Here is a 13,145-nt window from a genome sequence, read left to right on the forward strand (position 1 = left end):
CAAAGTTGCCTTTGTATAATTGTAAACCATGAAAAACTTAGTTTTGCAGAGAAAATTACAAAACTTACTATTACGGGGTTGTGTGTTTAAAAAAAAAGATAAATTGTGGGGGGGTTTAGTGCAGGTCACTTCACAAACTGACATTATCATATCAAAAGACATCTCATTTGAAATGCAAGGACTGTGCATAAGCAGAGACTTCATGTCCACAGTGACTTTACAGAATCTTGGAAGAATGCCTATGGAGACTTCGCAAGTAGGTGTTAATTGGACTGATGTTGTGGAAAAAAATTGTCTTTTAAAGCAACATGTCCAGGCAGAAATTGATTCTGGTGCAGTTTGTTCTAAGGGGTTATGTGAGTAGTTTTTGGGAGGAAAATCTAGTTCCTCCTTTTGATGAGAGATATAGATACATACTTTCAACTTTTTGCAAAAGTTGCTGAGAGCTCAAGATGGCCAAAAGAAAAATGGCCTCTAATGCTCCAATGTGTATTGAAGGGAAAAGCACAAATTGCATATTCTAGTTTGACTACAGAGCAAGTGGCAAATTATGATACTGTTAAACAAGCAGTATTAAAAGCTTATGAGTTGGTTCCAGAAGCATACAGACAAAAATGTAGGAGTTTGGTGTAAATGTGAAACCAATCGTATATGGAGTTTGCTTTAGGAAAATCTGTATGTTTTGACTGTTAGTGCATCTCAAAAGGATTTGATTTTGACAAAATAATTGAGGAAATTAAAAGGTGTTCCAAATGACATTAAATTATACCTAGATGAGAAAGATGTGGAGACGTGGCAACAAACAGCTAGGTTAGATGAATATGCCTTGATTCACAAAAGCAAATTTCAGTATAATAAGCCTGTTCAGAGGGTTAATGTGGAGCAGGTTAGTAAGGCTGTTCAGAAGGTTAATATGGAGCAGATTAGTAAGCCTGAAATTAAGTTTGGGGAGAATTTTTTCAAATACTTTTGAACCACATGATTTAAAAGAACTTTGTTGGGCACTTGAAGGCTAAATTTGTCAGGAACAGATGAGGAAAACAGCTGGAGAATTGGGCAGGAAATAAACATAATAGACTGTAGTTTCTAATTCTAACTGGGAAGAGCAAATATACAAGAAAACAATTTTAAAAATTGCTTTTATGTTGGCTTCCAGTGGTTATGGACACAATGGAAACAGGCTTTTCAGTGCTCATGCTGATCAAAATATCCCAATCCCACCCACACTAATCCTGCCCACACCTGGCGTATATTCCCTCTAAACCTAGTAAAAGCACAATGCTAGAGAAACTCAGCAGGTCAAACTGTCCTTTAAATAGCATAATGTTTTGGGCTTGAGTCCTTCATCAAACCTGAAACTTTATCCAAGGAATAAATCAGTCTGCTCAACTACTCCCGATAGATCAGGCCTGATAGTCCTGGCAACATCCTTGTAAATTTCTGCACCCTTTCCAGCTTGGCAATATCCTTCCTATAGCACAGAGACCAAAACTGAACACAATATTCCAAATGTGGTCTTAAGAAGATATTGTATTACTCTGTATTTAATCCTGTGATTGTTGAAGGCTAGAGTTGAACAGCAATTCACACACATGGCTGGTCTTCATGACTACAGCTCAGCCTTCATTGCCATTATTCCCTCAGTTTTGGTCAAGAAGCTACAAACTCTGGGCTGCTGTACCCCACTCTGCAACTAGATCCTTTACTTTCTCATCAGAAGACTGCAGTCAGTATGAATTCAAAACGTCTCCTCACTATCAACATAGGTGCACCCCAAAGATGTGTGCTTAGCCCAATGTTCTACACATGACTGTGTGGCCAGGCATAATTCCAATGCCACCTGCAAGTTTGCCGATGATGCAATAGTTATTGGCAGAATCACAAACGGCAATGAGGAAGCGTACAGGAGGGAGAGATCAGCTTGTTGAATGGTATAACAACAACCTTGTGCTCAACATCAGCAAAGCTAAGGAGATTTATATGTTTTTGCTTATGCAAGGCTGAGTATCAGTAACCTACTTTGAGAATAATGTAAGAATTAGCAGATATAAGCTAAATTCCACCATGGGGGCCCAGAGATGCAGTTATCTGACAAAGAGACATCGGGTACCAAGAACATTTAATCTTCCTGCTTGTTAGCCGGTTGCTGAATTTTGAGATTGATGGGATTGTTGGTCGCAGACTGTCAGGTGAGACCTTGCAGCTAAGTAAATCATTGTATTCAAAGTGATAAGCTAGAAAGTTGTGGTATTTGATAGAAGCCTTGGCATGCTCGGTTATTTTTTTTTGCGCAGGGAATAGGTGCTTGAGTAAACAATTTTTGGGTAATATAAGCCATGGTCCCGCTGCTGAAGTTTGAGACTCTGAGGGGTGGAAATATCTCTCAGCAAGATGAAGAACTTCTAGAGTCCAACCAAAGTCCCGGTCGGGGGAGGTGGAGAAGCTGCTACCGGCGCCCCAACAACCTACTACAAGTGTGCGGTCGTTGCTTCGCTTCGGCAGTTGGGACCAGTCCAGGCGTTGATAAGTATAATTAGGAAGGGCTTGCATATTGTAGTTTGAAATCAGCTTTTTAGATTTAGTAATAAAGATTTGTATAAACTAAAGAGCTCTTGGCGTGTGTCTCTGTTTTTCTTTCGGTAGCTCAAACACTGTGTCCAATCTAAAACGAACAAAGTGAGAGGTACAAGTTTACCCAGGACAATGACCCAGTCCTCATTGAGGCTTCAGTAGTGGAGAGGGTCATGAACTTCAAATTCCTGGGTATCAACATCTCCGAGGATCTGTCCTGGAGCCTCCATGTCGATGCAATCACAAAGAAGGCTCGCCAGCAGCTATACTTTGTGTGGTGTCTGAGATTTGATATACCATCGAAGACTTTCATAAATCTCTACAGGTGGAGAGCATTTTGGCTGGTTGCATCACTGTCTGGTATGGAGGTGCCAACTCTCAGGACAAGAATAAACTTCAGAGCGTTGTTAACTTGGCCTGCGACATCACAGGCACCATTCTTCACTCTATCGAGGATAGCTACATGAGGTGGTATCTTAAAAAATAAGGCTCTATCCTCATGGACCCCCACCCAAGATATGCCCTTTTCACTCTGCTACCATCAGGGAAAAGAAACAGGAGCTGAAAGATGAGCACTCATCGGCACAAGGACAGCTTCTTCCCCACTACCACCCCAGATTCCTGAATAATCAATGAACTATCGACACTGCCTTGCTTTTTGTGTACTTTTGTTTTTACTTATTTTAAAAAATAGTAATGCCATAAGATGGTTATAAATGAACATTTGCACCATGAAGTTGCCGAAAACACCGAATTTCCGAACTTGTTCATGACAATAAATTCTGATCCTTAGCCTCGACAACCCTCTCTACCTGTGACCCCACTTTCAAGGTACTCGAGGATCTGTTGTAAAAACACAATGGTGGAGAAACTCAACAGGTCATACATAAAGTACAATACCCTTCCCTGCTGAGTTTCTCCAGCATTATTTTTACTTCAATCACGGTACCTGCAGACGTTGGTGTTTCACTCCTTGATCTGTTCAATGTTTTCAAGAATAAACGTAACCGAATGGAGCATTTTGATTCCATACACAGGCTTGTTCATTGCACCTTAGACTTCGAGAGGCGAATTCCTGTGCTTGAAGCAGGCTGAACGGCTCGAGACCAGGTTCCGCCCCCCACACGCCCTCGGGAGGCACGGCGCGTGTCACGTGACCCGGCGGCGTCGACGTCCATCCGAATCACTGCGCCCGCTCGGCTGACGCCGCCGTCAGGCCTCAAAGATGGCATTTACATTTGCGGCCTTTTGTTATATGTTGGCTCTTCTCCTTACTGCCGCTCTAATTTTTTTTGCCATTTGGCATGTGAGTATCAGATTATGTTGAGCTTGTACCGGTTTTTTTTTTGGGGGGGAGGGGGGAGTGTAATGGGTTGCAACCGTTTTTATTTCACTGATGGCTGTGGGCGGGGTGGTTCTGTCGGGGACGGGTTGGCCTCGATAATTTGCTCCAGTTACCAAGCCTGGAGGGATGGTTTGGAGCTAAAACAATAATTCTCTACTTTCTCAGTAAATTATTCGGGAAAATATATCGGCGGCGCTTCTTTAAAGAATCCAACTTTTATGACCTGGTTTAGTTTAGGACTTTGTCAATATTCTCATTTATTCGATGACTTATAGATATATAATTATTGTAGCTTTACTCAGTGCATCCAGTGGTGAAGTAGTCAATATTTTCCTTTAAAAGCCCTGGCTGGAGAAGCAGTTTGCAGTGTAGATTTAAGTTTGATTTGCTTTTGGTTTTTTTTTTTGTGATTTCAATTTCTTCAAGGTCTGTGAAAGTGTAGTTGTAATTAATAGTAAATTATATCACGCTGTCCATGCTCTTTTCCAGATTATAGCATTTGACGAATTGAAGACTGACTACAAGAATCCTATAGACCAATGTAATACACTCAATCCTGTAAGTTAATAAGGGATGGTTTTGAATACTTACAAATATTCTTTTATCCTGCTAAACAATTTTTCTTTGAATCTTGAGTCATACTGATTTAACCTTTGTATTCTGACTGTTGCTAATCTATGGTGATTTTATCAACTGTCATACTAACACTCTTTCAATCTGCTTTTGTCATTTTTTTCGGCACAAAGACAGTTGTAAAGGTCAAAAAGATTAAGAGAGTCAAAATGGCATTAAAGGTTTGTACTAATTTCTAGTTAAATGCCTTTCATTTTTATTTTTTTCAGGGGTCATATGTGAATGTCTTTCAGGTTGTAATTGACAATTTGTCACAAGTAAATTTAAAAGTCTATTTTTAAGAAAAACTGTAGTGCATTGAATGTTACAATTAAAATTCCACCAGGACCAATTGAACAGAGATGAGTGAAACATCTGGAACCTGAATACATTTGAAAATTGACAAATGCAATACATATATATTGTATAATGAAATAAGTATGATAGCATTTAGTTAAAAAATCAAGAAGTATTAAAAATGAACAATTGTTTAACTGAAGGCCATTTAACTGAAAGACTATTGTAAATGGCCTACCATCATCAAACATAACCCATTCTTGTGCATATGGTGAAGCATTTAATTATTGCTAATAAATACTCAATAATATTCTGAGGAATGAGAAGATACTTGGACATTAGTTAATGCCTTAGTTAATGACAGTTTAGAACTGTCAAATGTGTACGTTATTTTAGTCAATGATCTAACAACATCTTAATCTTTTAATTTGTTCTTGGCTGTATCATTTACATGACCATTAACATTATGGGCGATAGACCCATTTGACATTTTTTTTCCTATTCACAGAAAGAAGATTATTTCCCTCCTCATTTGTTGCATTACTTGCATTTTTTCTGGGTTTTCCACATGCCCTTAGTCCTATGTTATCTGGTGGATCCTTGCATGTCCAATACTTTTTTGTAGCTGAAGCAATGTTTTCTGGTCTTCTTGCATTTCAAAGGTACAGTACAACTCGAATTAACCAAAATTGTCGGGACCAGGCATATGTCTGATAAACATTTTTTGGATAACTGGTCATTTTTTTTAAAACAGCACAGTAGTAACAGCAAATCACTTGTATATGTTTAAACAACAAACAAACAACAAGGGAAGGCTTTATAAACATTAAAATAATGTTTAATTTTCACCAAAAAAAATGCTGGCCGCAACGTTGCCGCCAATTACTGGGACCTCCCAACCGCTGCTGCTAATCCCCGACACATCCCCACTCCTGCCACTGGTCCCTGGGGAGGCTTCCCAGGCAGGTGGAACACTCCCTGGCAAGTCGGCAGGCTCCTCCCCAGTCACCGAACTCCTAACACCAGAGTCCTAACTCCGAATACTCCCCTAAGCTTACTGCACATGCACACCGGTTAGGAGTTCTGGTGTGCTGTGGATGAAAGGAAGGGGATAGGAATAGAGAGGAGGGAATGCTTCTGCCTAAGAGGCCACTCTCCTTGATGATGCTGGGACAAGAGAGGGAGAGTTGGAGAGCTAAGTCAAAAGTGATAGGTAAAGAAGAAATGGAAGAAAGAGGGGAGGGAATTATCTGAAACAAGGGCAATTGTTATTCTAATTTCACGTTGAATTTTTATTTCAACCTGTGAGGTCAGTTCGGCTCCAAAAATAATTTTGGATAAATGAGGATTTCAGAGAATCTCAATTTTGGATAATTGGATTTGTACTGGGGTTTTATCTGATACACTTCCTCTTCATTGTTTAACACCTTTCATATCTAGTCGGAAAATGATCCTATAAATGTGTGGAAAGGTGTGTGTACCTCGTCTTTGTTCAAAATGCAAGATTAATCTTGGTGAATTTTGAACCTGAATCTACACTGTCTCCACACACTGATTTGGATTGAGCTCACTTACACAGGGCCCACTGCCTTTTCCTTTGTTTCTTGTTGAGTACATCTTGGTTTTTAAACATCTGAGCATTGTAACACAGAAGTTGAAGCTGCTTTTGTCTGATGCCAATCAATTTGACCTTTTGCTGCATTGTTGTACCCATCATTAAGTCTACTTTACATTGTAGTCAAGGAGCTGGAAGATTTTGCATCTGGATTTGAATTTTATGCTAGCCATGGTTGATGTTCACACAGAATTTGAAAGGAGTTATTAAGGCTAGATTTAGGTATTTTGCATTTGATTTATATTTTTAATTAATCTGTGTTATTTTAAAGTATTTAAACTGAGTTTATTTTAATCCAAATATATTTGGTTTATTTTTAAATGACTGAACATCTTGGGAAATTAAAACAGTGAAGGATGGTTTTGGTAGCAATTAGCTGTCACAATCTATTGTCAATTTGCCACTTGTGTTGCACAGAAGGATAGTCTTCAGAAAAGTGGATCCCATAGACCTCTGAAAGGTTTGTGAGCATTGATTCATAAGACTCGAGCAGGAAGTGAATGCATGACAAGTCTTGTTTTGAGCAAAACTTCACCTATTGTGGCTTTGTAGCCAGAGTTGGAAATTGTATGTGTGGGAAGTGGACCTGTTTAAACCTAAAGTATGACTTTCTCTAACTGTTCTAATAATATAATTTAGCATTCTATTTGATTACTATTCTGCATTTGGTGGGCATCTTGAGTTAATCAAGAAAGACTGCCAATGCTAGTGTCTAGTGCAGTACACAAAAAGTGCTGGAAAAACTCAGCAGCATATTGATTCTATGAAAGCTGTCATCTGGATCTTATTGATTCATCATTGAATATGTTGATGAATTTTTTTTTTGCATGGCAACATACCCTGTATATTTTGCTGCACGAGTTGTGAAACCCTAAAAAATATCTCAAAAAGTGGGGGGGGGGAGGGGGAAGGAGTTGGCTTGTACACCGAATAAACCTTTGAGACTTAAATTCACTGGGGGAGAAAAAAACCAGATTGACATCAATTCGGCATATAAATTGATGCTGGAAGCACCTCCTGGCCACTCATGCCTGGTCGGCTGAGGTTCCTGCTCCCACCGGGAGCATTGTGTCAGCGTTCCAGCTCCATGGGCTGTTGCTACTGCTGTCTGGTTGACTGAGGTTTTTAAAAAAAAAAAAATTTAGTTTACAGCTTTGTTACTTGCAATTGGGGTGATTATATATTTTTTAAAATCAGTTGTTCCTGGGAGGCCTGTACAGCCTGAAAAATTGGAGTCGACTTGTATGCAGGATATACTATAAAACCCTTAAAATTAGGATGAAAATGGGTGGGTGGGATGGTTGACATATGCCAGTCGACTTGTATGCTGAAATATACGGTAGTTTGGTTTCCTTCTGGAATTCTGATTAATTAATTATTTTCTTCAACCTATTTGGTTCTCCATTCCCTCATCCAAAATAACTGTGAATATACTTGATAAACTTGTCCAGATAACATCTAACTTATTAATGTAGACTTGAAATTTATTTTAAATTATTTCTAAATTTGTTGTAATTATCACAACCTCATGGGATTTTAATGATTTTTAATGAAAAATGTTGATTTTTAAGTAATGGGGCACGTGGGGATAATAGCCCTTTGGCCACTTAACCAGACACCACTTAATGGTTAAAATTACTATTTTACCTTATTTGCTAATTGAACAAATAGCTCAATTGTTGCACACTGGTACATCTTTGAGCAGTGTTGAATATGTTTTTAGCAATCATTTCTGAAGAACAGGGATTGCCTGGATTACAAATGACCAGATTTACAGAATGACTTTAAAACCTATGCACTTTCAAAGCATTTTTCAAGCAAGTAATAATAAAATGTTTCACAGTATTAATAACTGAAAAAGGGAGAAATTCCATGAGTTTAATTAGTGTTAAGATGAATATGTAGCGTATGGCTATGGTTATAGCTCTGGATTGGAGCTCTAGGGGAGACATGCACACTCGAGAGTACAAACAGTACGGATTTATTGCTCTGCCTTTTATAGACTGGCTGAGCAGGAGTGGCCTACGCTCCGCTGATTGTTGATTGGTCCGTTTCCTCCGTTGCCATTGTGGCCTATGGAAGAAGGCTGTCTAGGCCTGTGCTGCCTACTCGATTGTTGTGTTCAGACATTGCTATTTGTGTTGGGCCTTGGGCTGCTACACGACAACCCACCCCCCCCCGCCCCGAACCAGCAATCTATGTGTCAACTCTATCCTTGGGATACCTGCCTCTGCGTTGTGGGGCCATATGGGTGACTGGTTAGGTAGAGTCCAAATGTACTGGTTTGAGGCAGTCGATCATGAATGTTTCCTCCCTGCCTCCGACGTCTAGCACACAGGTGGTCCCATTGTGCTTGAGCACCTGGTAGGGTCCTTTGTAAGGCTGTTGAAGTGGCGCTCGGTGAGCCCCTCATCTCACAAAGACGTGTCTACAGTCCTTTAGGTCTTTAGGGATGAAGGTTTTAGGCTGGCCACATGCTTTGGAAGTGTCAGGGCTGCTCCTGGCGGGTAATCCATGCTTTTGGCCAGGAATTCACCAGGGGTTTGCTGTAGACTATCCGCTGCTGATACATCAAAATCCTCTTTCGGAATGGTGTGAATATCCAGGAGGACCCATGGGAGTTCGACGGCCCAGATAGGGCCTGTGAACCAGGTCATAAAGGCTGCCTTGAGGTGCCAATGGAACCTTTCTACCAACCTATTGGTCTGAGCGTGGTATTGTGGAGTTGTGTTCTCAGGATGTTAGCTAAAGCTGCCCAAAGGCCTGAGGTGAACTGAACCCCTCGGAGGTCAGATGCTCTGGAACCCCAAACCATGCTACCCAGGTGTTCAGTAGGGCTCTGGGGCATGCTTCCATGGAAGTTTCTGCCAGGGTAACTGCTTCTGGCCATCTAGTCAGGCGGTCCATCATCATCAAGAGGTATCGTGCTCCTCTTGATATTGGTAGGGGCCCACAATGTCAATGTGCACGTCGCTGAACCGTCATTGGGCCAGCTTGAAAGATTTTGTACGGGGTAAGGGGTGTGATTTGATGTGCATCTGCACTTTTGATGTCTGGCACTGTATGCAGGTCCTGGCCCACTGACTGGCCTCTAAACGGAGATTGTGCCATACGTATCTGTTGGCCACCATCTTTACCGTGGTTCTGATGGTTGAGTGTGCCAGGTTGTGGTTTGTGCCGGCACCATGGGTCGAGGTCTTCCGGAGGAGGTGTTGCACAGAAGTGTCTGTTCCCCTGGGCCGATGCATACATTCTCTAGCTGGAGACAGGTTATTGCAGTCCTGTATGTGGGGATGTCGGGGTCTGATTGTTGTGCCTTTGCCAGGGTTGCTTAGTCGATTCCTGGGACAGGGGCTTGTACTGCCAGCGTGAATGGTTGTGATAGTGTGTTGGCTATCATGTTTGTTTTCCTGGCAATGTGTTTGATGCCTAGCCGACTGTGGGTCTGATACTTTACTGAAAGCGAAAGTGAGCGACTTGTGGTCCTTAAACATCAGGAACTGTCTGTCTTCCAGGAAGTACCTGGTGTCGGACTGCCAGGTATAACGCTAGGAGCTCTCGATCAAAGACACTACTTGAGCTCAGGTGGTTGGAGGTGCCTGCTGAAGAAAACTAGAGGCTGCCATTGTTCTTCGACCAGCTGTTCAAATATTCCCCTGACTGCAGTGTTGGCGGCGTCCACCGTGAGGACGGTTGGAGTGTCTGTCCTTGGATGTATTAGGTGAATGGCATTGGCCAGGGCATCTTTGGTTTTCTGGAAAGCCTTTGATACTTCCTGAGTACATTCAATTTTTCTCTTGACCTGCCATAAGGGAGAATAAAGGTCACATGATGTGGGCTGCTGCCGGTTTGAAGCAGCGATAAGTTAACCATACCAGTGAACTCTTGAATGCCTTTTACTGAAGTTGACTTTGCAAAAGACCAGATTGCCTCCACCTTTTCGGGCAGATGCCTGGCCCCATCTTTATTTATTCTGTGCCCCAGGAAATAGATTTCCTCGCCTGAATTGGTACTTGGCTGGGTTGGTTGTCAAACCAAATGTGCTCAGTTGGGTGCACAATTACCTTATGTGGGCCGCACATTCGGCATGGCTGCGGCTGACTATCAGAATATCAGCCAAGAATATGAATGTAAACTTGAGGTCCCAGCCCACTGCATCCATCAGTCTTTGGAAGGTTTGAGCAGCGCTTTTCAGTCCGAAAGGCATTCTGATAAACTTGGAACAGTCCGAAAGGGGTGATGATTGCAGTTTTGGCAATGTCCTCTGGGTGGACTGGGATCTGGTGATAGCCCCTGTTGAGGCCACCTTTGAGAAGATCCGTGCCCCTTGCAGGTTGGTGGTGAAGTCCTGGGTGTGAGGCACTGGATATCCGTCCGGCATAGTGGCCTCGTTGACACAGCGGTCATCCCCGCAAGATCTCCAACCCCACCCCTGGCCGCCTTTGGCACCATGTGGAGTGGGGAGGCCCGGGGGCTATTGGAGCGCTGCACGATGCTGAGCTCTTTCATTTTTTTGAATCTCCTCCTTTGCAAGGTTAAGTTTTTCAGGAGGGGGGGTAGGTAGCGCGCTCTGCCGTGAAAAGGTGGGCCCTCTGAAAATACGTTGCTGCACCCCATGCTTAGGTTCTGTCGAGGTAAAGTGAGTCATTGTTATGGAAGTGAATCTGGTCACTATCCGAGCGAACTCATTGTCGGTGTTGAATACTGAGTGTATGTGTGAGGGGGGGTGGGGGGGGGGGTCAGCTTGGTTCCCTCAAGGGAGAGGGCCTAAAAAGTTTTGACATGCATTAATCTATGCCCCTTGACATCCACCAGTAGGGAGTAGGGAGGAAATCTGCCCCCAGAAGTGGCTGTCGCTAGTATGAATTTCCAGGTGAACCAGTTGTTCCCGAAGCGGAGTGCCTAAAGTCGGAGTTGTTGGCTGCCCTCAGGCCCCAACGCACACTTCTGTTGCTGGTATTGGACTTGGAAGGGGGAAGGACACTGACCTCAGCCTCTGTGTCGACCAGGAACCGGTGGCCCAACTATGCAGTCTTGTAGGCCGGCCGCTGCAACCATCAACGATGGTTGGCTCTGGCGTTTACCTAGAATGTGTGGGGGAACGGCATCGACAGGCATTGGAACCCCACCAGTATTGCTCACCAGTGGGACCCGCTGGCCAATTGGTTGGCTCTTTTGTCATTCGTAGCTGGAGTGTGGTCACTTGCTCCAATGTTCCACATGAGTCCCTTTTTGCTGCCCAGAGTACGTCTGCTTGGGCAGCTACCTTTCTGGGGTTGCTGAAGTCCTCCTCTGTGATAAGCAGCCAGATGTCCACCGGCGGTCGCTCCAGAAAAATCTGCTCAAAGAGCTGGCAAGGAGTGTGCCCATCAGTTAAAGCAAGCATGTTGCTCATGAGGGTGGAAGGGGCTCTGTTCCCCAAGTCGTCCATGTGCAACAATTGGGCCACGAATTCGCTCTTCAAGAGCCTGAAAGTGTGGTTTAATAGCTCGTTGAGGGCCACATTCGTCCCTTGCTCTGGAGGGTGCTGGAGGTAATCGATGAGCCTGACTGCTGTCTCTTGCTCGAACGAGCTCACAATTTAGTAACGCGTGGTGTCAGCGGTGATGTGAAATGGCAAATTGTGCCTCGCCTGTTGGAACCTCACCCATGGATGCGACGTGCAGAAGGACAAAAGCTTCATCAAAGTCGCGTTGATTGAAGGTTGCTCATCCATCTTCTGGTCCAAATTTCCATTTGGACCTGTTGGGGTCACAAATGTAGTGTGTAGCTGAGGTTGTAGCTCTGGGTTAGAACTCTAGAGGAGATGCGCACCCTTGAGTGTACAAACAGTAGCGATTTATTGGGTCATTTGCTCTGCCTTTTATAGGCTGGCTGAGGCTTGCTGCTATGTTTCAGCAGGCATGGCCAATGCTCTGCTGAACGCCAATTGGTGGCTTTACGATCCGCTGATTGGTCAGTTTCCTCCGTTGGCACTGTGTCCTATGGAAGAAGGCTGTTAGGGCCCGTTCTGTCTGTTCGATCGTTGTGTTCGGACATCGCTACTTGTGTTGCGCAGTGGAGTAGGCCGCAGGTCACTACAAATAATCAGTTAAATTAAGGAATTTTACCCAGTGTATGTAGAGTAATAAGGTATGGGTAGCAATAGAAAACTGAATTTCTGATGAAGAAATTAGCTTACAAACAGGTCTCCAGAAAGGAACCTGTATAGTTATAGCTTTTTTTGAACTTCAGTTTTTCTTGTACCCTTTAATCACAGCTGTAGTTCAAGGGCACACAAAACTCAAAACGGTCAACCAGTTTACCTATCTCGGCTGCACCATTTCATCGGATGCAAGGATCGACAACGAGATAGACAACAGACTCGCCAAGGCAAATAGCGCCTTTGGAAGACTACACAAAAGAGTCTGGAAAAACAACCAACTGAAAAACCTCACAAAGATTAGCATATACAGAGCCGTTGTCATACCCACACTCCTGTTCGGCTCCGAATCATAGGTCCTCTACCGGCATCACCTACGGCTCCTAGAACACTTCCACCAGCGTTGTCTCCGCTCCATCCTCAACATTCTTTGGAGCGACTTCATCCCTAACATCGAAGTACTCAAGATGGCAGAGGCCGACAGCATCGAATCCACGCTGTTGAAGATCAAACTGCGCTAGGTAGGTCACGTCTCCAGAATGGAGGACCATCGCCTCCCCAAG

The 13,145-nt window shown here is 43.2% G+C and overlaps 1 protein-coding gene across 8 annotated transcripts in view; it reads left to right on the forward strand.

Annotated features, from left to right (window-relative positions):
* Positions 1-3,714: 3,714 nt before the first annotated feature.
* cnih1 (cornichon family member 1) overlaps positions 3,715-13,145 on the forward strand; it is a 44,257-nt gene continuing 34,826 nt past the window's right edge. For 2 of the 8 annotated variants that reach the window (XM_069916989.1, XM_069916990.1), the window contains exons 1-3: positions 3,715-3,877; positions 4,406-4,474; positions 4,663-4,710. In XM_069916989.1, the coding sequence (XP_069773090.1) occupies positions 3,797-3,877; positions 4,406-4,474; positions 4,663-4,710 (198 nt within the window). In that variant the 5' untranslated portion in view covers positions 3,715-3,796. The remainder of the gene's footprint in view (positions 3,878-4,405; positions 4,475-4,662; positions 4,711-13,145) is intronic. The other 6 variants (XM_069916993.1, XM_069916994.1, XM_069916987.1 and 3 more) reach the window with 6 other exon arrangements.

The sequence above is a fragment of the Narcine bancroftii genome, chromosome 2 (assembly GCF_036971445.1).
Source record: "Narcine bancroftii isolate sNarBan1 chromosome 2, sNarBan1.hap1, whole genome shotgun sequence".
Lineage (NCBI taxonomy): Eukaryota > Metazoa > Chordata > Chondrichthyes > Torpediniformes > Narcinidae > Narcine > Narcine bancroftii.